We start from the raw sequence: 27536 nt of genomic DNA, 5'->3' as shown, positions 1-27536 counted from the left end.
ATAAATTCCCCTTTAAAGCATCTGCCTCACCTCTGTCTCTCTCGCTGTCTTTCACATTACCCACCCACCCCCCTCTAAATGTTGTGTCATGCGTCTTGATTGTTCTGTTTCTCACTCCAAGTGATTTTATTTCTTTTCCCCATTTATCACCTGCCTCCACACTGCGCTGCACTTTCATTTTTCCTGCCAAGACACGATAACCGCCATTAAAAACATGTCATACCGTCTCAAATTGCTGGCAACAAATTGGCAACCAAATGTACAGAACTAATTACAATTTTCATGCATTCACTAAACACAAACATTTGAGAACAGAATCACTTCCTTGTCGGATACTTCATTTCTCCTGTGCTGTCCTCTCGTATTAAAACTCAATGTTCTCAAATGTTTGTTTTATTGATCCCATCAAGTGCTGGGCTGTATGTGAATAACTGGACAATCAGTCTGGAGTCAGTGGCAGGTTTCCATCAAAGGAGGTGATACTGCAGTGTAGCTGACTGGTCCTCCTGAGAGGGATTGTCTCTGTCACAGACCACAGTTAACCATGATGGATACATCTGGACTCGCACTGTCCCCGGTTTAATGAAACTCTGCTATGAAGACGTCTGAGCCCAATAACATGCCAGAGATGAGATATGAAAGGGAAATATGAAGCCGTCCTTTGGCTGGCACTTTTAACCAAGCGGTTTCTTGGCATTTTGAGAATTTTTAATAACACAGCAACAGCAGCCTTAATGACAAATTTTCTACTCTCAGAGCTGACACGGCAGCTGGCTGACCAATTAGTCCCAGCAAAAATGTGATGGTCATGTAAATGCAGTGAGGTCATCCTCAGTGGACAAAGTCAGACATGGACAAAAACAAAAAGCATCTAAACACGACGATGTGTTTGCAGCTGAGAATCAAGAACAAACAGCTGATGAGCTTATGAAAGACACTGAAGCAGCAAGAAGTCACAGTTCTCAGCTCAATGAAAGCACCACCATTATCACCAGTGCTAAGCATGAAATAGGTATTTCAATACAGTGATGGATGTGTTCATCCTGCAGACACAAAATCAACAAGAGCTGTGGGATATCAAGTTGCTAGAAACAGTGAACATTTTTCTCACCTACCGAACATTAACCTTGATCTAAAAGTTATTTCTGTAGCTAGATTTACAACATGTATAACTGTGTTGTGGCCATTTTTCACGGGTGGGCGGCTAGCTAAAAAACCTGCTGATCGGCCAATTCTTTCTCCGATTGTTGGAAACAGCCATCATTGAACAAAATATATATTTGAACCAATGACTGGATAAAAAGATGGATGACATGACAGCTCCCCAAGATCAAAGCCATAATGTCGCCATCGCCCCCTGGTGGCTGGCTGCAGTATAAACCCTGCCCCCTCTATGTTAGCTGAGCAAACCTAAAACAAAGAGCAGTAAATTATTTTTATCTCTACTTCCACCACGTGTTTGCATAATGATTTTTTTTAATTGTTTTTTTTTTTTTTACATGTTATCAAAAAGGTGCGGATGGTACTCCACTTTAGTAACGAGCCTTGGGCTGCCATGACAGCTCTTCTGAAGACATTTCCTTTTATCCAGAAAAGAGAGGTTTCATTTTAAGCCAGAGGCATCAAATCTGAGTAATAGAAATCATAGTGACAGCGGGGGATGCTTTTCTTTTTTTTCCCCCCAGTCTTAGCCCTTACTCAACACCCAGCAGGTGCATCACATTATTTTCTATTGAGGCTACAGTGGGAAGAAAAATGGGTCCCTCTGCCTTCTCTATGATGGATTTCTTCCTTTATGATTGGTGAATGTCAGTGGGAAAAGAAGGAAAAAAAGGAAACAACAGCTGCTCTTTGATTGAGCGACTGACACTGAAACCTGACATTTACTGTTGCCAAAAATCTTCTACTGAGTAAAGTTTTCCAAGTCAACAGCAGCAGAGATTAGCAGGGAGAGCAGGAGGGAGGTCAGTAATATGACAGCCAGCAGTCCCCAGCAGTCACTGACGCTGGCAGATCTACCAGAGTCAGATTTAGGAGCTTTGTTGAAGTGATCCCTGAAAAAGATGGATCATGGATATCACACCCATGTGTCACATATGAGACAGTCCAAGTGGGTCAGAGCAGAGCAGAGAGACGACAAGACCAGGAAAAGAAAGATCAGTTTCAGCTTATCACAGGCAGATCTGTGTCGATTTATATGTTGACAGGTGATAAGAGATTGCAGTGGAGGAATTCCAAACATTTCATTGAGGTAATTTAAAAAAGCAGCAACTCTAATTCATCATCATTAAATCTTCATGTTGGCTAAAGATCAGCACCTGTCTCTGTCCAGCTCCAGGTTTTTGTTGTATCATTCATCAGATTACAGTGAAAAAGGTTTGATCATTACACAAAACTGACTCTTCTGTGGAAACTAGACAAAATGTTGACAGTGAAGTTTGTTCTTTATCTTTTATTTCTGTTTTTTTCCCTCAAGCTGTCATAACAAGTTTCAAACTTCTGCTTTCAGACTGAAAAACTTCCACATTTGCATCCTACTCCAGTATTTTCATGTGTCAGGAAGGCCGACTGCCAACTGTGATCAACCCAAACATCTCTCCTTTCACTGTCAGTGAATGCTTTCAGCTTGATTCTCTACCACTGCAGTAACAGCAGCAGCTCCACAGAGCACATCACATAAATCAGCCTGCAGATTCTCTATTGGCCGCGCCGGGCGTGACCGTTCCCCATTAATTACAGTTTTTCTGTTCAGCTCCACAAATTTGCTGCAGTGAGCGTTAATATGTAAAGCTGCTTGTAGCTTTTTATAAAACTCCTTTAGATGTTTTTTTTGCAAGAAAATGTCAAGATGTTTTCATTTCACTTTTATAAAATAGTTTAACAAAGGTTTTGGACAGCATCTCAGAACAGAGCGAGTGGTTTATTAGTCTCAGTATCAGGTACAGAGGAACTATGTTGGTAAGCAGGTCAGTTTTGGTTTTATGAGGAGGAAAGATGGAGCCACACACAGGTGAGGAACTATGAGGGAGGAAAAGTTGAATCAGTGTAGGTCTAGTGTCTGTCACAGTTTGCCCACCAGAGAGCATCATTTTCAACACCTTTAACAATTAATCTTGATGATTTCATTTCAATCAATCAATCAGTCATTATTAACTGCCTATGAAACATCTGAACATAGTAAAATATATATATATCAATCACAATTTTCCAGAGCCTAAGGCTACATCTTCAAGAACTAGAATGAAAGATTTCAAGAAGAGAGAAAGCCATTAAAAAAGACAACAATTAACACACAGGAACAGGAAAGGAAAGATGTAAAGATGAGACGTGTGAGCGAAGACCATGAAAAAGTGGTGAAAAGACTAATTAAAAAAAGACTATTAGGGAAAAAAGGTGAAGAACATGAGAAAGACAGAACCATCGAGAATATAATTCAAATCCAGCAGCCAAAATATCACCACACAACAACGGACACATACACACACACAGGTGAGACAAGAGAATCACAAACAAGAAGAGACATCAAGAGATGAAACGGGGTCGACGTCAAGAAACAGACAGAGGCGCTAAAGATAAGACGTGTCATGAAAGACAAAAAGGAAATGAGAAGAGACAAAGACGAGATTGGAAACATGAGGGGGGGAAAGGAGGAGAAGAGGAGAGATGGAAAGAAGAGGAGAGAAAAGAGACATTAGGGAAGATGAGGGGAGGAGAGGAGATAAAGGTTTCAGTGTTTGCATGTTATCTATGAGTCAGTGTTCTGCCTGAATGAACTGTTCCAACAACACAGAGGTGAGCATGGCCGAGAGAGAGGGAGAGCGAGGAAGGACTGAGATCATTTAACACTGACCAAGGTGATACGTACTGAAGAACAGATGAATATGGATGTAAATATTTGCTAGATGTAATTTCAGGCTTTTTGCACGCTCGTGGGTGGAACAGGAAATTATCATCACCTCTTTGAAAGGTGAGATTTTCTCTAAACGTTGTTCTGCCACAGAACAGCTTGTACAGAAACGTGTGTGCAGCTGTTTCCTGCCAACAGGTTGCATAATTTGAAAATTACAAATATTCTACGATTCAAAATCCCAACTTTGCTGAAAAAACCCAACTTTTTTCCTTTTGGTTTTTTTGCTTGTTTACATGCACTTAAGCTAAATTCGCCAGCCTGATATCTTCAGCATGTTTTGGTTTCAGTAATAAGGATCAGAGATTAGAGAAACATTACTCCTTCCTCCAACAGTAAAGGTTATGTGTCTGTGCTTCCTGATTAGACCCATAGGACTGTACTGTTCTCATGACTAATAGTGTCTCTAGGGGCTGCTAAACAATAAAACATAACTGTGGGTCGTAATAAGCTGCTTGTACAAACGACCTACAGGGTTGTGTCAACATGTGCTTAGCAGAGGCTTCAAACAAATACATCCCTACACAGTGATACATCCTCAGTTTAATTCAAGGTCCAGCTGAAACTGAAACTGATACTAGGCAGCTGCTTTATGTTAAAATAAGGTGGTTTCCTCAGATGAGTTGACCCTGAAATAAGAAAGATGTCTGACTATGGAGGAAGCAACAAAATCAGCAAGCAAACAGTTAACTTCAACACACTGAGTGAGAGAGTGGTTCTTCTTTTATAATCCACTTCATTTGGTTTTAGTGCAGAGCTGCAGCTCACATCAAGTTCTCTCTCCTCACATCATCAGAGTTTGCCCTCATCTCTCCGTCCATCATCTCATCCAAATGTAGGTTTTTTTTTTTCCATTTTCCACATTTCTTGTATAAATTAGCACAGCAACCTCTCAGTGACTGTCCATTTTCTGAACACACGACAATTTGTGTTCCTCCGTGGTTTTCCTGGGACATGACTGTTTTCACGCCCTGCCTATCTCAGTGTGCTGTCGCTGGATTTACTCAGTCTCTCTGAATGCTGGTGGGAATGGTCGTTAAGTGTGGGGGTGTCCATCTTTGCAGATTCTTAATAATCTGTTCCCAGCTTTATTGACCTGCTGCTGTACTGTGTGTGTAGATTTTACAGGTTACTATCAGTGCATATAAACTCTGCTTTCTTGTGTGCACGTATGCACACTCTGCATCTCCCCAACCATTACTGCTTATGTCTTGTAATTACTTTAATGAGGGAAAACACTGAAACACCAGAGAAATTAACTGCAAATAGTGTATCATTTTCCTAACGACTCAGCTATCCATTTTCTTTTCACCTCTTCTCAATATGCTACAATAATCAACTCGCACTGACGCCTGCCTGAGTTATCACAGTGAAAATGAGGTTTCCTTTTCTTTATTGCTGATATCTGCACGTTGTCATATGATACTGCAGTGACAAACAATAATGTGCTGCTGTGTTCAAGGACATGACTCAGGGGCGGAGACGACAACCTCTGCAACGCCAAGCTCATCTCTTCACACCTAAGTTCAGAGCATCTTTTATTGAACCACAGAACTCATTAATTAGTTCTCATCTTTTGAGCCCCTCCCTTGAAAACTCCTACCTGCTCTTAACTACATGACTGCACAGTCATAGAGTTTCAAATAAAACAACAAAGGAAACAGGAGAAAAACCCACTGTGATGGACTTAGGTTTCAAATCTCAGGATGTCGGGAGTAAAGTCAGACAGACACAGTTTTAGTTGATGGAATAACATGCAAAATCAACAATATAGACTGTGGAGTCTGAGACCAGCATGAAGCAAAGGAGCTCAGACACTTTTCATCTGAAGACTGAGGAGAGAAATGTGTTTGGAGAGAGCTCACAGATGGCATGAAAGGAGCGCTGCACGGTTAGTCATGTGTAAACAAGTAGTGTGGTGAAGATAATAAGAGGAGAAAGACTCACTGGTTCACACATATGTAAGAAAAGTGCAGAGATATGTATGGAATAAGCTGGTATTGTATCATGAGTTGTATTTTTATCAGGCAAAATAAAACCAGTGTTATGTTTATGCATTTCATGCTGCTCGAGTTGGAGGGCAAAGTCTCAGCTGGAGCGAGGGAGAGGAGGCCAATTTAACTCAAAGCCCTAAATATGTTGGGGAGGAGAGGAGAGGAGGGGAGGGGAGAGGAAACAAGGGAGGAGAGGAGGAGAAAAAAAACTTCTGAACAGCACTCAAGGCATTTGCGGTGAACCTCAGTGTTTTATTGCCAGTTCCTCAGCGTCAGAGAAGCACATATCAACAGTCAATAAGACACAGAGACCAGACAGACGTCACATCTTCTGAATATTTATACAGCCAAAATAAAACGGTGTAAGATCCAGCTACTAAATGGACCTTGTGCTATTCAAGACTGACCTCTGAACTTCAGCTTTCCAGACAACATGGACAGAAGAAGAAGTCCATAAAGTGCTTAAAAAATGAAACGTCTGCGATCCTGTGTCCTCCTCCAATCACGTGACATGATCGAAACCTGGAAGATTGTTTTGTCAAAAGTTTAACTACATGTGTTTTCAGTGCAGTTAAACTGCTCCTGCAGGAATAGTTTCTACACCGTGATACATAATTGTGATTTGACTGTTTAGCACAGTAACAAATTAACTGTGAAACCCTACAACAAATACAGATGGTGTAATACAAAGAATGCAGATGAGCAATGTGCCATTGTTTCAGACAGGAGCTGACAGGAGCCGCTGTTGAAGTCTACATTTGGTTAGTGCTCAAGAACCAGAAGCTTATTTCATTAGTTCATTTCTACATTTGCTTTAGAAGTTTAAACAGCTTTAAAAAAAAGAGACCTCATTCCTTTCAAAGCTGGAACAAGCTGCAACAAGTGCAATAAGCGGGCTGTCAGAAACTTTTAAAGTGGCACGTACTGATCTCTGTATGAAAAAGCAGGGCACAGTGGGGAATAAATAAATATAGAGACTCCCAGTGAAAGCCATCTGACCCCCGCCTTGAATCTCACCATCCTCGACGCACAACAATCCCCAGCTGACACCATCAGAGGTCCTCACAGCTCACACTCTGCTCCTCTGTTCGCTGTGTTTTGGTTCACACTTTGAGCACACTTATGATGATATCTCAAGAAGCTGAAGCCGTCTGAAATGAAAAGAACCTCAATATCCACCAAAGACTTCCTGAACTGAAAGAGAAAAGTTTTCTCCATCAATAAGACACAAAGTAGAGCCGAGCACAGCACGAGCTGACAAACAAATATAAATCATCAGGTACTCTTTGAGTCAAATATGAATAGTTGTATTAATTATGGTTTTAAAGAGGAGAGAAGAGGCTGTTCCTGAAACACAGCTCAGCAGCGAGGCTATAATTACACGACGTAGAAAGCAGGTACTAATTAGCACCTCAGAAAATATAACCGCAGTCTGAAAAACATCTCATCAATTGTTTATCTTCCTCATGTCGGCTGTGAGGTACCAAAACAAAATAACGTCAATTAATGTAACAGGGCATCAGTATAACTGCGGGCTAGCATGCTGCCATGGAGCAGAGATTATTAATCAACATCAGTGAAAGTAACTGATGATGAAACGTGAGTGTTTACCTCACTCTTTAATACTATGTGTCCCTATGAAGCTGTAATATTCTACTCTGAACAGCCAATAAAAACAGTCCTTCATTTCCTTTCTTTCCTCCTCTCTCTCCATATACTTTTAGTGCATTATTTAATATCTAAGGAAATGGAAAAGTGAACAGGAAATTACGCGTCACACAGCGGCTGTGAACCACACTTCATGATGAATATCTTGTTCTCGCCTCCACTCAGACCCCAGTGATAATATTGCACTTGTCCCTCGATTTATTATGTAAGGGTTCAAAGCTGTGCATTAACTCCAGAGTTCAGACTGATTAGGCCTGCATGTGTGAGAAAACCAACCCACACCAGAAACTGGATAATTCCCCTGCTAACCTCGCTAACACTAGCGAGGTCACAGAATGCCCTCATCATCACCATCTGTTCAGAGGACGCTGCAGTCTTTCACTCCAAACACTATAATAATAATAATAATGTGATTTTCATGTGGCCTGTGAGGAAGCTGGAGGCTTTGCATTTAAAACTAGACCACAGTCCCAGTTTCATACGAAAAACAGAAACAATTCAAAGATTCGATTAAAAAGATGAACAAAAATATTCTTTATTTGTTTTTTGATAATGAACAAGTTCTAGCGGCTGAGGGAGAATGTGATTCTCATTAAACACCTGAAAGAGGTAAAAAAAAAAAGGAGACATCTTTGCTATTTTCTGAGATTTTTATCAGAGGCTCAGCTCTGCTTTGGGTCAGCCAGTGATTGTGAGATGAAGCTTTGCTCATTACTTGCAGCTTCAGCTGAAACACTGCACACTGCCATCTACCAATTCAGGGTTTTCCCTATAATTAGAAACCATTCTGCAGAGCACCTAAACCGAATGAATGGAAAAACTATGCTGAGAGTTCTCTGTCGTTATGGAGAGAAACAATACCGTATTGGCCCTAATATAAGATGATATTTTTTTCCTGAATCTTAGGTTTAAAAAATGGGAGTTGTCTTATATTTCAGGATGAGACAATTATACTAGCAAAGGTTTTCAAGTCCGTCTACAGTGAGTCAGTAGTTTAACCTGCAGGAGTTTCAGGAGGCTGCTGTAACACAACTGAACGTGGATTCATGTCAAGTGAAAATGAGTTCTTAGCGTCTCCTGACGTCTTTAATGCAGAAATAAACCAGTGAAGAAGAATCTGTCAAACAGCCAAGAATTACTTCTGTCACAGATGATGAGCAAAAAAAAAAAAAAAAAAAAAAAAAAAACAGTGTGAAAAATGATATGTGATGCAAATGTGAGAGCTACAGTAACTCAGTGAGCTGTCAAAAATGTGAAGGATTACTTTAGGACACAACGCTTCACTTTTCTTCTCGCTAATGTCTGAGCGTGCTGTGAAAAACAACAACCTGTGCTGCAGTGAGGAAACAGGGCATGGTCCTGACTTCAGCTAATATACAGTGCGTGTCTGTATATATATATGTATATATATATATATATACACACATATATACACAAACCACAGCTCACATATGTACACACACACACACACAAACTCTGGAGATTAGAGCTGTGAGCATAGCGATGCTAGCTGCTCTCTGGTCTTGATAATAAATGACCAACTGGGCTGGAGAGATACATTCCAGAAATACTGAGTCACCAATATGTGTGTGTGTATGTGTGTGTGTGTGTGTGTTTGTCTCCATTTCTTCCTCAGCCTGCATAAGATATACAAAAGCAGTGTCTAGAGATCACATTTGGGCCTCTGCAGAAGCTAATGCTTTTGTTTCCGAATGGCTCATTATGTGTGCAACGGTCACCAACACTGGCAAACAAATGACTCAGTGGTGTGTGTGTCTGTGTGTGTGTGTCTGTGTGTGTGTGTGTGTGTGTGAAAGCAGTTTGTGCGTATGAAAGAGGGACTGAGAAAGAGGAGGAAGAAAATGCCACAGAACATTAAATGTCTCAGTTATAACAAGCAAACCCCCGCCGACTGCAGCTGTGCTCGTCTTCCTGTGTGAAAGTGTGTCTGTGTGTGTGTGTGTGTGTGTGTGTGTGTGTGTGTGTGTATGTACACTGGCGCAGGTGTGTTCTCAAGTCAGTGATGAGTGTGTGTCCTCTGTACCTTTGTCGCTGAAGTCGTCGACCAGGATGACCTCTGCGATGAGCTGCGGAGGAGAGCGGTTGAGCACGCTGTGAACAGTCCTCAGCAGTGACGACCAGCCCTCGTTATGGAACGGGATGATGATGCTGGTGTTGGGAAGCTTCTCTGCATACAGCTTCTGTTTACAGCTGCACACACACACACACACACACACACACACGAAACCAAACCAAGAAATTAGAAAGGGAAGCAGACATTAGCCATGCTGGCTCTGTGGCTCCAGGGAGAGACGTGTTGGTCGTATAGTTTTATTAAATGATCTGATTCTGTCATTTAAATCTTCAAATCCTAATTGATGGTGGGGAAGAAAAACCTCTGGAACCAGAGACGCTGCCCTTTACTTCATTGTACTACAGAGCTCAAAACCAGCCCAACCTGAACAATGTGTTGCTCTTTTAATGATAATGGAATGAAGCATACCACCTGCTGGCTTGCCCTTCATCCCTTTCTCTTTTCTCTCTCCCTCTGAGAAGTCAAGAGGGGAATTTGTAGAGACAGTAATTATCTCTGAGTCTCTCTGGCCTGCCTGGCTCCCTCCCTCTCTGTCTCTCTGTCTCTCTATCTCATCATTCAGTCAGTGAGTGTGAGTGAAATGAATGAGTGAATGCTGTTAGGAGGTCTGAGCCCACCGAGGACTGATGTGGCACCCGGCTGTCACGGCACCCGTCACTCTGCTGTCACTCCGACCAATCAGACAGATGCACTGGCTCCCCCCTCCCCCATCCAGTGCACCGCTGGCACCCCTGTCTGCCCCTTGAGATGGAGGCTTGCGGGTCCAGAGCAGCCTTGACAAGTCATTTGTGTGGTTCTGCTGAGAGGATTTCACTGTTGGACACAACAGACCTTCTGTTGCACCAGACTTTGACCAGCTCACATCGCTGGTCTGTGCGTGACTGAGCCAAGAGCCTGTCTTCAATTCAAACCCACTGCACCGGTGCTCAAAAATGCTAATGTTTTCTTTCCATAAACCAGATCACTGAGCAGAAAAACAATGACTACGACACACCCAGTAACATTACAACACAAAACACACACACGTTTTGTATCTCCTCAGTAGTTTTAGTGGCAATGGCTGTACAATTTTCAACAAGTGGTTTTCTTTATGATGTAATTTGGGCATAAAAACTGATTTTAATTACCTGCTTATTTTAGCTCCAAATGGCACAATTTCAGCATATTCCAAAACACTTTGCTGTTGCAGTCAGGTTCAAAATACCACTAAACAGTGTAAGTGATTAAAAAAATCTCATGTAAATTGATTTCTTTCTAGCTATTCAAACTGTACAGTGGCTTGGCCTCTAATTCTGCCACGAGCTCCACAGCTTCACTGCTGCTCCACCTCAGACTTCACAACACTTGACTCAGTTCCCTTGACAGCGATGAAAATATGCAAAGAATTTTCTGCCTAACTTGATAGAATATACTGGTTAGATAAATGTAGGATGGAAAACATAGTCGATGGCTAATACTTTATAAGGTAAAAAGATGCAGCAGATTTATAAATATGAGGGGAAAAATGAGAGAACATGAAGTATGACCCAAAGAGACCTTGAGAGAGAACACATTTAAAACTACTTTCAACATGAAAGTGACGGCAGGGTCAGGAAAAAGGCTCTTGTCAGGTGGAGGGAAAGCGCTGAAGGCTGATCTGTGACGAATCGGGTCAGCGGGTCCCAAGCTGTTTAGCAGACGATATTTATAGTGTTTCTGGTGTGTTTATTTTCAGTATTTTGTTCTTTAATGAGTCAGGAGAGCTGGAACAAACTCTGCAATCTGCACTCTAGCCACAGGTCCATATGGCTCATCATGTCTCCACAGCGTCTGTTCTTTAACACTCTGTATACCTCCTCCATACCTTCAGATGGTGCCGCGGATGGCTGCCTCAGTTCTTATCTCTCTTTCGCTGTTTTGATTTATTTGTTCCACCTTTTGCAGCTCAAACACAATCACTGAACACCAGACAGTCCACTCCAGCCCAGGCATCCTTCTCATCCACGTCCTGCAGCTTTGCCTGGTATTTCCAGGCCAGATGGGATATGTAATCCCTTTAGCTTGCTGTGGTTCTGCCCAGGGGACTCCAGGGGGGTCTCAAAAGGGGTCTCCTCCCATTTGATGTACCCACAAAACCTCCAAAGGCAGACATCCAGGAGGCATCCTGATTATATGGCTGAACCATCCTAACTGACTCCTCAAAACAAGTAAGAGCAGACCTGTTGGTGGTGCTAGGTGAAAAGTCAGACGATAACAGGAAATCATTAGGATTTATCCTCTGAGGATCATGAATGTCTTAAACAAATCAGTGTTAAGATTCAGTGGTTGCTGTATTTCATTCTGGACCAAGTTGTTATATATCTGTGGTTATATAGCCGAACAATTTGCTCCTGAATCGCGGTCATACCACCAATCTTCTGCTGATGCTTCCATCAAATGAAAATGTCCATTCTTATGCATTTTGCTATGAAATTTTCTGAATAAATTCATGCTCTTAACAGGACGAACTCTTTCCATTTTGGACACTCTATGAATCTCCTGCTGGCATCTTCTTCAGGCCCAAAACGTCATCACTGCACACAAGATATCTCATAGTCTAAGAGGCAGATTGCCAGGAAACTGCTCCCTATAGACATTCATGCTCCCAACAGGATGAACCCACTGGGTTATAATGACCAAAAGGCCTTCCTTCAGTCACTACAGATTAAACAGTGAACATATCTAGTCTGTACATCAGTTTATATTTATTGCTACTCCTGACCAACGTGGTAAAATTAGACTTTCCTCTTCCTTGATTCTCTTCTTCTTACTGAGAAACCTCCCTTTAAAAATAACCGTCGTACCACAGCAGTCAGAATAACAACTGCTCCAGTGCAACACAGAACACGTCTATCATCAGTTCCTCACACCTTGTGCACAGGGGGGGGGGCATCAATGACACTGATAATTGCTGTCAAGAACATGGTTTATAAGTACATAGGTGCTGTGCAGTGTGTAATCAGCTTCTGTCTGTGTAAAGCCACGTCTCTCCTGTGAATAGAGTGGGCAGGTTGATAACTGGAACAATTGTTCCAAACAGTGCTTGTTGTAATGAGTTGGGACAGATCCAGCATGGGAAAATAAAGGTGTAAACAATGCTCAAAATAGAGTTTGGTTTTAGGGCAGAGTCGTCCTGTTGTCATCCCCTCACAGCTGCCATGGGAGGGGGATGGGTCCAGTTCCAACTACTATATATACACAGATAGACGTGTTTTAAAGGCTTTTGAGGAAAGCTTCAGTCAAGGTTTTAGTCTTTCAGATCGAGTCTTTCAAATCTTTAAATACTGACCATTAAAATGAGAGTATCTGAACATTTTTCAAAGCATTTTTACAAAGCTGAGGCCGAGTTATTTTAATGTGCAGGCTCAAAAACAGTCGGCTATGTAAGGCCGATGTGCCACTAACATTGATTTGACATTTTTCTGGGATTTCAGCAGGACAAAATTTGAAACCAAATGTTTACGACACTGAAAAAGGCACTTACGGTATCTTGGCACTGAAAACAAAAACAAGTCGGTCTGCCTTAGATTTGCCATTTTCAAGCTATAATTTCCCTATACATGCATACAGGCATATGTTTCCACACACCATTTATATTTATATTCATAAATATATATTATACAGATGCCTCAAAATCAATATTTTGAGAAGGCAACTCCTTCCTCTTAAATCCATCAGTGAGTTTAGCAGAAATGTATCAACCATTTGATTCTATGGTTTCTCAAACAAACAGATTTCCCAGGTCAGACCTGCTGGCCACCCTGTCGTCCACTAGTCAGCCTTATTTTTTTGGGAACAACAACCATCGTCTGCAGGTTTTCAATCCAACCAAAGACTGCACCAGGTGATTCATTTTCCCTCTCTGGTTGATGGAGTGCCAATCTGTGAAATAACCTGCTACAGTCTTTGGCTGGCAATGAGAACCTGCTCTTGGCCCTCTGTGGCCCACTCCTGCCCCCATTCAGATGAAACTGCTCATGCTGACCAAGAAGATTTATTTTTTGTAGAAAAATGGCAGAGTTTGCCTGAGGTTAGTCGGCACTTTGCTGGAAAATTTAAAACAAATTGTTTTTCGTCTGATCACCGTTCATAAAAATGACTGATGCTGCAGACTGAAATGGGATGATAATAAATTCATTTCTGCTAATATCTATTGAGTCATAAAATCTAATTATCTAAAATCTTATTATGAATCAACTATAGTGATAGTCATGGGTGAAAATGAGGTGAGATAACTGGAAGACAAATTGAGGACAGTTTATCAATATTTATAGTTTATAAAGCGTCAAACTGCTTCCAAGTTCTTGCAGATGCAGCTAGAAATGACCTTAATAATTAAGGTAATTGTGCTACAGTAAATAAGTGCAGCTATGACTCTGAAGACACATGCACCCTCTCCCTCCCTCTGTAAACACTGTTTGAGGGCTCAAAACGTCTGCACACTGGTTCCTGATCAGCTTGAATATAAAACCGGCCACACCTAAACAGTTTACCTTGACACCTGCTCTTCCTCCACTCTCTCCCTCCCTACACAAATACCAATAAACCAGACTTACTTTGGATGGCGGATGTCAGGGAGGGAGCGGTTGAGGGAGATCCGGTCGCTGACGTAAATGTTGAAGCCGTTCTCCCTGTAGGCCTGGTCGACCCGGTCAGCGTCTGTCAGGGGGAACGGCTTCCCCTGTTCACCGTTACCTGCATAAAAGATATTCCATTTTTATTCTGTGAGGACATGTACAAAACCTCCATGCATTAATTCCACTACACTGCAACCTTAAAATTATTATCTAACTTAGATGCCTGAAGGAAAAAAAAATCAAGTTTCACCACTTTTATGTGGAAACAATAAGGTGAGAAAAAGTAGTGAGCCTCAGGTTTGGGAGTGTCTTCAGACCAAAACCAGGTGTGGAGGTTTTGGCTGTGAGAATGAAGATAACAGACTAAAAAAAACCATCACGTGCAAAAATCATAACATGTAAACACCCCAGCTTTCCCATGACTGTTTTTTTCTGGTGGAAGACTTTTTAAAGCAGATATAAATGGAAAATAGGGACAATTTCATTACTGAAAAAAAGACCATTTAAGTTTTTTTAAAACTGCCTGGACTCAAACTTTAGATTAATTTAACAACCAAAACAACCAGAGCACAAAGATACATTCAAAACTAAAAATAAGATGGTAGGAGACACAGGAAGGAAAAAATGGGTAGAAGAAGAAGGAAGGAGAAACAGGGACCTGTGGATACACGGAGAACAAAAACCACCGGCATCATTTACAGACATACATGTTTTATTGGGCAGAAATGATCCACTTTCCCTCCTAAAAGTAACAAGACTAGAAAATAACTTTTAAGACTTCAGCGGCTCATTTCAGGGATAAACCCATTACAGCTAATTTACAGTGTTTGTATAGGAGCTGATTTCCCTGAACAGAAAATAAAACAGAGCTGGTGATTACTGTAGCAGATACAAACTGTATTTATGACAGTAGAACTGCATTCAAAGCACAGATTTACACCACTGCTGCAGAGCAATAAGACCCAGAGATGGGATAGGGTGGTGTGTGTGTGCATACAAATATATGAATCTCTCTTTAGTATATGGGCTTTTTGCACAACTGGATCACACAGAGCGCTTGGACCCACCGGAACGAGAGGAGTCTCTTTTGATTGCTTCGTAGTCGTGCCAGTCTTTCCTCCGTACGCCATCACGTCCCACCTGAGGGTCCTTCCCCATCCGGTTGACCCCCTGCAGACACACAGAAGCACATAAAAGGACAGTCATGAATACACACAGAGGCATCACTGCATTTGTTCTGCATTGAAAGCTGCTTTAAAGCACCATACCAGTACTGTGCTACAGCCAAGTTGCTTTTTTACAGTACATTACATTTCTGCATTCAAGTGATGTATGACAGTGAACAACTCCACACAAGATTCATTAGCGGTAAAGCAGTGCAAGTAAGGACAATCTTCAGTGCTGCCTTCAAGGACACTAAGGCATCTTAGATTTGAGAATCAGATAACAAAAATCAACCAAAGTCATCAGCTCGGTTGCAAAATAAAACTAAGGCAAGGGATAATCAATATGAAGAACATGTTCAGCAGCTAATTATACGATTATACGTCTATAAATGCACCACTGGTTTCATGTTATCGACATGTGATGGACTGTGATTAACCAGTATCTCTTAAAACATTACCAGGACCCGAAAAGTATTTTGGTATTTTATCAGTCAAGTTCCCCACCAGCCCAAACCTGCAGAGGTTCAGCCACCACCAATAAAACCTCAGCTTGTAGGAAACACTGAGAAATGTTCTGCAGCATTGTAAAATATGCAACATATGTTGTAACTGAATCACCAGCGTGCACTTTTAAACACTTTTTTTCCTGCTACTCAGTATCAGTGTCAGCTAAGAGACTTCTCCAGAGCATCAGCCTCTCACTATCCAGCAACACTCTGAGAGTCTATCCACAGAAAGTATACTCTTCTATTTCATGCTTGACGACCCTGTGAGGAGAATATCAATGCCATGACGCACAGACCCTCAGAGGCCTTATATACACAACCACACACATACAGACAGATACACTGCAGCTCAGCACACAAAGGCAGGAGCTGTTTCTTCTTCCACTTAGTCATTCTACACACTGAGTGACTTCCAGTGACTCGGCATCGTGAATTACAGGATCACAGCACAATGGAGAAATAATTAGCTTGATGGGAGGAGGCAATTAGTAAAACACTTTAAATACAAATGGCACCGCTGACTGCATGAAATACTGTGAATTATTAATCAGACCACTGGCTTAGAGGAACATGACACTGCATAACAAACTAGTGTATAGTATGTACACACAGAGATTTGGTTTGTGGACTCTTGGTGCTCCAGTGTTTTTTAGGAAGGCGTTTTTGAACTTGATAGTTTTTGGAAAGTGATTCTTAGTTGCACGATACTTAGCATCACATTGTGGGGACAAATATATGTTAAGCTAGCAGTAGCTGACATGCTGGGGCTGATCCATCATGGAGCCATCACTGTTACTGGTCAGCTTTGGAACTTGTTTCCTCCTACAGGTTTGTGGGAGATTTCTTCTGTAAACAGTGATAACCATTTTCTAGTTGTGTTACTTAAGAAAGTGATAACTTACCAGCCAAAAAAAGCCTCATTTTGCACTTATAGTCTCACTTCCAGTGAAGGTGTTGATATGCAGCTCTTTATAATTCCTCCTCGCAGAATCAGACTGTCTACGTCAACCTGACATACAGCAAATCTTGAACCCTGTTTGAGTGTTTCAGCTGGTTTGTGTGATGAATGTGTAACTTATTATTCCATCCTCTGACCAGCCTCTGCTCAAACACAGAGAGGCAGCATATAGGAGCCTGATATTAAAATCTATTCCTTCTCCTCTCTCCTTCACCTCCTTTACCACTCCTCTTTTCCTCCCTCTGTCACAGGCAGACGCCCTCACTGTGTCACACAAGTACCTGACAAGCAGCAAGAGTCCATCTGTGCAAATTTATACTAAAAAGAAGCGAGATTGTGCCGCCCCATTTCCTCCTGATTAAAATTTCAGCGCACGTCGCCATGATATTCCTCTGGGGCTTTTCTCGCTGCTCAACAAGACCTTGAAAAACAAGACAAGGAGAGAGGAAAACTTTTCAGCTAATGTGTGCACATGTTTAGTTTTGTGGAAGCAGAACGTGGGCGGGCGCTGAAATGAAAGAAAGTAATTGAGACAGACAGTAAAAGAGGATGGGTATGAGAAAGACGGAATAATCTTGAGGAACAGATGGGGGATGCAATCACGTGTGTGTAATCACAGTGGGGTAAGACAAGTAAAAGGGCTCTGCAATAGAAAGCCTTTAATTCACAACACATTCTCCTTTAATAACCACTTAACTTGACCTGCATAATGTCTGGATGTTCTCTGCACGAGACCGAACTAAACTGTTCAAACATCAGCTCAGCTTCGCAGTGAGTGATGCAGAAGTTGATGGAAATGTGGAAAAATTAGGGAAAAAAAACTAAGAACAACAAATTTTGAGACGAGATGAGAAGTCAGAGAATCACTGACATGCATCTAAAAGAAGGAAACAAATTGTTCGAGAGCATAAACCTCTATCAACAGATAGATGTTGTGTTGTTTGGTGGAGTCTTGTATTTTCTGGCGAGAAACATTAAATACACAAAAAAATAATTATCTGTCTACAATAAAACTCCACAGGGTACCTTTATATTTTTTAATGATAGAGTAGTAAATGTAACGCAGGAAGAATTCACAATATGACACTGTTCCGTCTCAGCAGATATAAAGCACATCATAGCCAACTCATACACGCCAGCCGCAGCGAGGCTTTCAAACTAAAGTGAAAATAAGGCAGAACCAAACACAGTCGTCTGTTTCTCTGCTGTACTACACAGCAGAGTGTTGCCTTCCCCTACTCTGCTAATCACCATCATCAGAAATCTGAGGCTCCATGCTGCCACAAACTCATTCCACTCTGGGCACTTTTCCGCTCTATTAATATTCAAGACAGAGCACAAACACAGTGATAGGACATTGGAGGAATGACACCACAATCCACACGGGCTGTCTCCATCCAACATGTTCTAATTATCTGACAGGCCCCAAAAATGTGACACCCCAAAACAGAAATACATCTCTAAAGCAAAACACACGTTGTGCTAGAAGAAGGCAAGCAGAGAGAAAGACGTGAGGACGGCCAAAAGGACAGCGATGTATCTCGTGTCACCTGGCAGCCTGATCCCTCATTAAATTTAATGCAGCCTTTTAGTGGTCTATTTAACTGATGACAAAAGGCCACATGTCAGTCAGTGTTTGCACACGGATTCACAAAAGACAGACTGAGAGTGTCAGTTAACAAATGGGTATTTGCATAAGACATGGAGACAGACACATGCACATATCCTAATCTACCTAAAATGAGACATTAGCTGTGTCCAAATTCAGGAGCTGGCTCCTTCAAAGGACACAGCCCACCAAGTTAGAGCTTTCATGGTACTGCAGGCGAGTACAGTCAACCTGCACCTCCTCCAAAAATCATAATTCTACAGAGCATTCACCACAGCTTCACTGCAAGTTCCCACTCTTAGCCTTACAGAGACCATGCCTGATGGTGCATTCAGGCACTCCTCTTCAACTCATAAAATCTAATATTGCCAGATTTACTTGCCAGGAGGCTGAGACAGCCAACAAAGTTGTACATACTGTGGTTGTCAGTTGAAACTTGACACCTTGTACTGCAGACTTTACTCAGAGATGTGTGAGAGAGTGGATCTAGTGTTTCAGACGTACACTTCCTTGTAATATCATCATTTCAGATAAACATCCATACATCCACCTAGAGAAAGAAAGTGTTCTTCCTTTAGCCATCCAGTGACAGTTGTCTGTACATCACAGGGTTCATCACAAAGCTAGTTCATTTGGCATATGTTACAATGGTGCCAAGACAGCAACATCTCTGCGTAACGATATGGGGGATGGAATGAGACGGCGTTGTTGAGTTGTTACGACACGTTCAGTCAGGAAATGTGGGCGACACCTGAATTAGGACGTTATGGACGGGCACTGAAATCACAGACAGTCATTGGTCCATCAGTTTTCCTCCTGGTGACCTCGATGGAGGGATTTGCGGATTACGACGAGCCTCTCTGAAACGCTGGCTGCCTAACCTCATTTCCATGCTGCTGTGGTCTTCTGCTAATCTGCCCAACAGCAGATTATGTTTGCTATTCGGTCAGATAGGGTGGGATTGGTGCTGCTGCTGTGGGCTTAGGCTCTAAGCAGCTGTTGTGGGACATTATGCAGTAATACAGCACCAATGTGCCAGAGAAACATGGAGGAAGTTACTTTCTTTACCAGGCAGTTTCTTTGGTTCTCTCCTGAGTTAAAGGTTTTGTGTTTCTGGTGCGTCACAGGGACAGATTTGGTATATTTTTTCTATCCATCCTGTGCTGTAGAGTTGTACGTGATGCTTTTATTCATGGAGGTAAAGGCATTAAAAGGTGAGATTTTTTTGTTTTTATAATCGTTATTTTTATTATCATCATTCTTATTGCCATCATTATTTGGCCTGTCTGGCTAGGAAGATGAATAAACCACTGTCCTTGGCTTTTCTCTGGCTGTATTCAGGTCTGTGCTGAGCTCACAGTGCCCCCTCACAGGCAGAGGCCAGCTGCAAACACCAACAGGCTGCCAGGATGGTTTCAGAATGATCTGTCATTTTTAGAGGTACAGGTAATATCGTCACCAACGAATGATCACCTTAAAGGCTGGAAAGGAAGGAGAAAAATAAAGGCTCTGGAGAGTAACACATGGGATTTTTTCCCCTCTTCCTCTAATTTACCAATTCATTTTCCTGCCTTCTGCCTGACACCTGCAGCATTTAGCCTTTAGAGAAGCTGTGGGGTGTGAAGTGGACACCTGTATCACACACTTGTGGTAATAATTCTCTATCTCTGCATATTACTTTTCTTCATTCATCAAATCAATCATGTGTAAACCCCTGGTTGTTACCCCACAGTAGCAGGCAGAACATCCTCTCAGGCTGCATACAATTTGTATAGATGGAGAGAAGCACTGCACTAAAAGGCCTAATATCCTCTTTTAATTATACAGGAAGGAAAAGAAGAGGAGACAAGGGGACGAGTATGATCTTAAAATGTTCTTCATCCTCAAACAAAAGTGCGTCAGCAATCTTTCAACATTTTATCTTTCAAAGTTAAAGTCTTCTGTACAAAAATTTTCTCTTTGTGTTTCCACAGGCAGCAGTTCCTTCCTGACTTGATGTGGATGGGTGGTAACACACAGAATTTTGTACTAAAAAGACCTAATCTCTGGATACTGTGTTGAAGTCAGACTTTTGAGGCTTTGGTTAAACTTTTGCACAGAAAGAAGGTGGTGAATTTTATCCCCCATCACTTACATCAGAATCATTGTTCTAAGACCGACTTGAAAACTTGTAAACATGTCCTTTAAGAGCAGAGAAACTGGACTGATAACAGATTGGGAAGCGTTCAGCAGTGGAAAGACAGAGAGGCTGGAGGTCAGTGAGATTAATGTTTTCTCCCAGCCAAAGTTCTACTACTGCTACAACCAATGCTTGCATAAAGTCTTAACGATGTTGTACACAAGCAAATGCAGTGTTGAGGCTTGTGTTTGGCCCGTCGGTGATGTTTAATACTGTCCTGATGCTTGAAATGCCACTTAGGGAGAAAGGACATGTCCTGAGTTTGGAAAAAGGTTGTTAAGATTTCATGGAAAAGTTTCTGTTTTAGAAAAAAAAAATCCCACTTGGCACTTGGCTGTGGCTGTCTGAATTTCATAGAGCGCTGCATTTTCATACGTGGAGAAAAAATATTAAAACCATATTCCTGTGTCTGGGGTATCTCTGGACTGCCTTTGTCTGAAGGAGAGAGAGGGTTGGTATAACCAGTAGTGCAGTAAATCTGATAAAAACAGAGCTTCCCATTCATTCCCTGAGCAGGATGAATCAGACCACCTTGGGTCAATACTTCACTTTTCTGTTTCCTCTCCTCCTGCTGAGAGTCGGCAGTAGCTCGGAGTGAGAGGAGGAAGCTTTTCTGTTCTTTCTATTTCCTCCCCCCTCTTCCTCTTCTCTCAGATCACAGACAGATCTACCTTGACCCCAGAGACACAATTACCTTTCCTGTTCTACCTCACCCCCTGCTCCTCCTCCACCTCTTCCTCTCCTCCTCACAGACAAGTCAATTTGACCCGACTGTCCTGGTCCATCACACACAAACATAAGCTAGCAGTCCTCACTTTCTAAAAATAGCATAGTGTACCACTGTACCCACCACCAGCCTACACCTCCACCAGTTACAGATCCAACAAGCCGCTGATCCAACTGTAAGACTACGGTGACTCATACCATCTCTTGCAGTGGTTTGCAAGCAAATGGTTATCTCTGGTGTTGTAGTTTTGACAATGCTGTACAGCAAGTTTTGACTTTGCTCTGATATAGTCCCCATCTCTCTGGCAAAGGAGCCCAACTGAAAGCAGGCAAAGGAAATCATTTATTTTCAGATAAATATCATCCTGAAGGTGTGATGATTCAAGCAGGGGAGACGGAGTGGGAGTACACTGAAAAACAATATAAACAGCAAAATATTGGGCAAAGGGCACAGGAAACAGAGGAAAGAAAAACCTCTCTTTTGACACCGTTAAGAAAACAGCTACTGGCAGCAAATGCATTGGTGAACTCATCCTGTTGTTGCTGTTGTGTTTTTCTTAATCCTCAGAGAAATACTGAGTTATAGAGAAGCAAGTTGGGAGTTTTGACTGTGGATCTATTCCAACTCTCTGCTCGTCCCCTGGGCTCCAGCTCCACTGCTCTTTGCTGCCGAAGTTGAGGATCTGCGGGTGGAGACTGAGGCGTGGAGACCTCCCTGGAAGAGGAGCCAAGCAGGGCTGCCACACAGCCTCTCATCTCCCAACAGGAGTCATTATCCACAGCTCTGCTGCGACCACAGATACCAGGCAGAGGACTGGACAAAGGCCATGACAGATGGCTGCTTCTCTGCCTTCTGCAGGCGCAGAACTGTGCTTGATTCTTGGATGCACACAGAAATTTAGACTCAAAAATAAAAAATAAAAAAAAGAACCCTGGCAATTTTCAGAGTTTCATGTTGTGCGAATGGTTTCACCCCTCGCAGGATGTTTATTCTGTAGAAAAACAGTGAGTCAGTGTTAATATCAACTTTCATCAATGCCAGCGACAAGCACTTGCCAAACCTACACCAATCTGGTACCAAACAAAAGGCAAGCACTCTATTAAATGTCTTTGTGGAATCTTTGTTCAGCAGCATGACATTTATCTTAATTTATCTTAAAAAGCTGTAAACCCTCCAAAAGAGGCGAAACAATCACCCTCAGCATCCTTTAATCGAGACATTATGTGTCGGACATGTTTCAGTTTTGGTTCAGTAGCACAGCACTACCAAAACTGAAACTGGAACAGATGTATGACAGAGCGTATGTTCACCTGCTGAAGGCAACGCAGCCAACATTATGCAAGAGAGATTACTTCATGCCATTCAAGTTAAAAACTGAATTTTAACAGGAGACATAGTGTGATGGATGTGTGAGGAGCTTCAGTGGTAATTTACAGCTGCGTTGCCGCTGCCGTGATCACAGCCTCCACTGGCTCCCATCCAAACCCATCTGAGCAAAGTGCTGTTCAAATAAGCTCCTTATTATCATGTCTGAGGGAGAGGAAGCAGGGAAGTAGTGTACAGTGGTCATTAAATGCTGAGCAGTGATGCTGCTCAGAGAGCATCCTGCGAGCCCGGCCAGGCTAGACGTGAAGCTGCTCCTATCTTCCCATGGTCCTTGGATTAATGCAGGACGGGGGACTGTCCTTCAGGCCTGTGCAGGGTCAAGGTGCAGGGATAGAAACAATCTGCCCTGCTGTAGCATCCTTGAGGATGGCAATTAATCCTTCCTGGAACATTGTTCTGTAACGCTTCAAGTCACTCCTCATGTAGAGAGGTCAAGAGAGACAAGAGACAAATTCCTCCATCAGTGAATTTGCATATTTTACCAGATTAAATTTAAGACTTCTCAAAAACCTTTTTAATTACAAACAATAAAAATAACATGCGGATCTGCTGTGACATGTCGTATCTGCTGAAGTGATTTGTCAGTTAATCAATCCACAGAATGATATTTGTCTTGACAACTACTGGAAAACTGTGACGGCATTTGTGATCAATTCTTGACATAAATGTCTGTGATGTCTGTAGAACTCTGTACTAGAATTAAAATCACAACCTTTCTGTCATAATATGAACACTAATTATTTGTTCAGCGTTTTAGCTACTAGCAGCCAGCAGTGTGTTTACCTCACCTTACCTCACCCCCTCACCCTGTCCCCTGGCTTCCTCTCTGTAAGCAGAACTCAGAGCCTCATCTCTTCATGTTGCTGCTGGGTTTGGCTGCGCTCAGCGTGGGAGGCCGGGTGCCACGGAGGGGACGGAGAACAGATGTGGCGTACGTAATGATCAGCAAATCAGTTATCTCAGCGGCCCTAATCCTGCTAGCTTCCCTCCATACATCTCCCTATGGCTGCCTCGTCCTGCTGTGCCAAGCTTTACTGTGCCGTGCTGAGCCAGAGAGCCCAAGGCGCGTTGCTCCTTCCCACCACTGGTTAGGAAGAGCGAATCAATGGGCTCAGCAGGGAGAGCTTTTACGGCTCCACTGGAAGGCAATTATCAACATTTGTCAGTGAGGGGACAATCGGGCCACAGGATGATAGCTTGGGGTTCAACAGACAACAGTCCAATATGAGAGCATAATGTGAAACAAAGTGGGGAGAGACGACGCTTTGAGAACCGTTAGAAAGACCCTTATTCAGTGGCTGGTTCGCAGCAGAATAACATGCTGTACATCTACCAACTTGTCTCAGCCCACTGCCTCATATCAATACAGGGCACAGAGACTAATGACAAGCACCAGTTCACCTCAGCAATAAGAGACCCCACAAAAGAAGCAGAAATGAATCATCAGATCTAAGATTAAGATACAAAGAGAAGCCATGTCTATTAAAAGGTCCATTCATCACCTCTCCCAGTATCTACCCATGCAGACTGTTATGGTTTTATTGACTCAGGTTTTAAGAGGTCTGCTTGTGAGATTTCTGCTGCTATCCAAATTTTATTTGTAGCGCTCAAAAAATGGAAAGACTACCTTGGAAAAATTTGGAACTGACTGCTTCTCTGTTTCAAACTGAAAGCTCAGTGGTTAACTTATGAATTTTTGGTGCTTTCGTCCACATCTCACAGTCAGACTTTCAGTACCAGAAATCACCATTTGTACTTATTTTCAGAAATTTTACAGAGTTGATAATTAATCAAAATATTTGCCACTGATTAATAAATAACTCTGCTTCCAGGAGGAGCTATTCAGAAGGACAGGACACAGCGCTTCCCCTCTCCATAACAGTGTGCTATAGCAGCTCAACATCTCAAAAAAGAGGCATTTAATAAAAGTGTGTGCACAACCCCAAAAATCACTGAGAGCTCTTCTCCACCTTCTCAAACATCCACCACACCCACATGCAGTGCAAAGGTCTGAAAACACCGAATCACCCTCTTTGACCCTGATCCCACTGGGAGGAAAAACTTCTCCTTTCACTCCACTGAAATGTATTTTTTTCTTTTTCTTTGACCCTTTTAGAAGTTTGAACTGTTGCCAGTAACATCTGAAACTTGTTGACACTGGTGACGTCCTGAGTCTCTTCAGTGGCAAACATAGTTGAATTCTGTGAAAATCGGAGTTATTTTTTCCCACAGCATGACATGTTCGTCATGAGCTTGACTCACATGTGTCAGTCACATTGGAAGATGAAAGTAACTACTGCAAATCACATTGCCACAAGCAGCTACGCAGGTGAATCATCAATTAGCAGGGTTTACTGGCATCTATCATTTCTATTTAAATTAGTTCTTTATGGCAGTAGAAAGATGCCAGACAGTTGCTTCCTGCATCACTTGAGCAACCAATGCAAACATTACAACAGCTTTGCTGAGTTTACTGAAGGTGTGTCCAGGTCTATCCTGCTCTGCATCTGCAAACAATAAGGGAGCCACATTAACACCACAGACCACAGCTAAAGCACTATGGGTAATTGTATTAATAGTGCCCAAGACTGAATGTCTGGAACTGGCAGAAGGCAACTACCAGTGGATGAGTAATGTTCAAGTGAGAGGGTGAAGAAAGAATTAGCGAACATTGCAAACTGTGGGTTCTATGTTAGTTAATCTAAGACAAAAGATTCTGAATCATTTCAATAAAACCAGGAGTAACAGGACTGTAACTGTGTTATCCAGAGTAACTCTGCAAAAAATATATTCAGCAAACCAGCAGTTTGAGTGACAGCAGTGTTAATGATGACATTAAACTGGACTGGTACTATATTGCATCAGCCACCACCTCAGCTATTTCCTGAGCTTGGAAAAATTCCCAGCATTTATAGCTTATTTCATTTACCTCATCCTCACCCACACAGCTTGTCGTTTCACGGATTGTTTTACATTCCTAATCAGCGCCAATGAAAATATTTTACAAGGCAGGAGGAAAAAAGGAAATTTCCCCTGACTATGATCCAAGATGACGACAGGTGGGGGTGTGTGTGTGTGTGTGTGTGTGTGTGTGTTGATCAAAACCTCATGAATGCTAACAGTGACATCACCTTCTGTTCCTGCAAGTAGCTCAGTAAGTCAGGCCACGGTCTAGCAGAGCAAGAAATGCAGCAATTTCTTGCGGAGACAGGACGTCAATCTTCAAACAGCTGTTCAGACGTGCTGCAGTCTAACTGCTGAAAAGTGCTTTAAGACTAGAAAACGTCTGGGGTTTACTGCCGTGGTTCAAACCCTTCCTCTGAACCTCTCTGAACTACAGGAAACATCTATTGCTCCATGATCTGTCAGAATGAAAGGAAGTCGTCACACTTCACAGGGAAGCAGGGCGTCAGTGGCCTGATGGTGAGAGAAGAAAGGTTTCGTTCTGGAAACTTGGTCGTTTGTATCACGACTGTGAGACTGTGGGTGAGAGCAGGTTGATCAGCACTCACATTACAGCAGGAACAGCTGCTGAGGTGCTGCTGGGCAAAGAGCTGACCCCTTCATTATTACATTTACATACATACACATAGCAGAAGAGCATATTATTCTGGGTAATCACATCACTGGAAGCATTTACTGCACAGCACCTGCTGCAGCACCCAGCTTTATATCAGCAGGTGTTTTGTTTTTTTCGTGCAGCAGAAATCAATGTTTATAATGCTGTTTTATTAATGCTTTTACAGCTACCGATCTAGTTTTGCCTTACCTAAAATTTATTCAGTAAATGCAATATTCTCATATAGACAGCCTTAAGTGATCTAACACACTTGCTGCTCCTGTGTTTCAGGACGTTAAGTAATTTCCTTTATTGATTAACCTGGTTGGGATTCTGGCATAACTTCACCTTCTTGCAAGTTGCATAGAGAGGAGAGGCAGTCTCAAGTTCTCACATCTGTTCACTAGTTTTAATCTAAGTCCCTCTGGCTATTTGCTTTCTCATCCTGCTATTACACTAGCTCATTTTACGTGTAGTTTGTTTCCACGCATTGTTGTTCTTATTCAAGAAAAGTTCTGGTTGCTAATTAAAATTGGAAAGTTATTGACCAAGACAGTCAGTTTTCCTTCATTTTGTTTTAAGCTGTTATAGTTGAGATGCTGCTGAAAACACCTACAGATCATTCTGTATTCAAGTATGAAGGTCTCACAGCTGACAAAGCATATAATGCATGTATGTGCTAAAACCAAGCCATGAGGTGAAAGGAACTGCCTGCAGAGCTCAGAGACAGGATTATGTCGGGGCACAGATCTGGGGAAGGGGAACATTTTGCTGCATTGAAGGTTCCGAAGAGCACACACAGTGGCCTCCATTATTCTTGAATGGGAGAAGTTTGAGCAATCGGGGGAGAAAGGCCTTAGCAACAGAGGTGACCAAGAGCCCATTGGCTGCTCTGGCTGAGCTCCAGAGATCCTGTGTGGAGATGGGAGAAACTACAAGGACAACCATCACTGCAGCACTTCAGCTCGTCGTCCCGCTGGAAGTCCACGATGAGTTTTAACGAAATGAGACACAGAAGTGATTTTTCCTTATCATCACTCTACTAAGCTGCTGCCACAGCAGTACTTCCTCTGCACTGAGACTTCTTACAGATTTAATAAGAAATAATGAAGACAATCCTCTAATAAGCCCGATAAAAAGGGCAATATGAGACAAATAATGATGTTTCTCCAGTAGAAAACCGCCTT

At 42.2% G+C, this 27536-nt stretch overlaps 1 protein-coding gene across 1 annotated transcript in view; it reads right to left on the bottom strand.

Moving 5' to 3' along the window:
• LOC108899906 (polypeptide N-acetylgalactosaminyltransferase 10) overlaps nucleotides 1-27536 on the bottom strand; it is a 75474-nt gene that overhangs the window by 37184 nt on the left and 10754 nt on the right. Inside the window, exons 2-4 of the mRNA XM_018700642.2 lie at nucleotides 15327-15429; nucleotides 14239-14377; nucleotides 9614-9780 (exon numbers count right to left, since the gene is read on the bottom strand). Coding sequence (XP_018556158.1) covers nucleotides 9614-9780; nucleotides 14239-14377; nucleotides 15327-15429 — 409 coding nt within the window. The remainder of the gene's footprint in view (nucleotides 1-9613; nucleotides 9781-14238; nucleotides 14378-15326; nucleotides 15430-27536) is intronic.

Source organism: Lates calcarifer, linkage group LG20 (assembly GCF_001640805.2).
Source record: "Lates calcarifer isolate ASB-BC8 linkage group LG20, TLL_Latcal_v3, whole genome shotgun sequence".
NCBI lineage: Eukaryota > Metazoa > Chordata > Actinopteri > Centropomidae > Lates > Lates calcarifer.
Note: the sequence above shows the minus strand (reverse complement) of the source record. Positions and strands in the feature narration are given on the sequence as shown.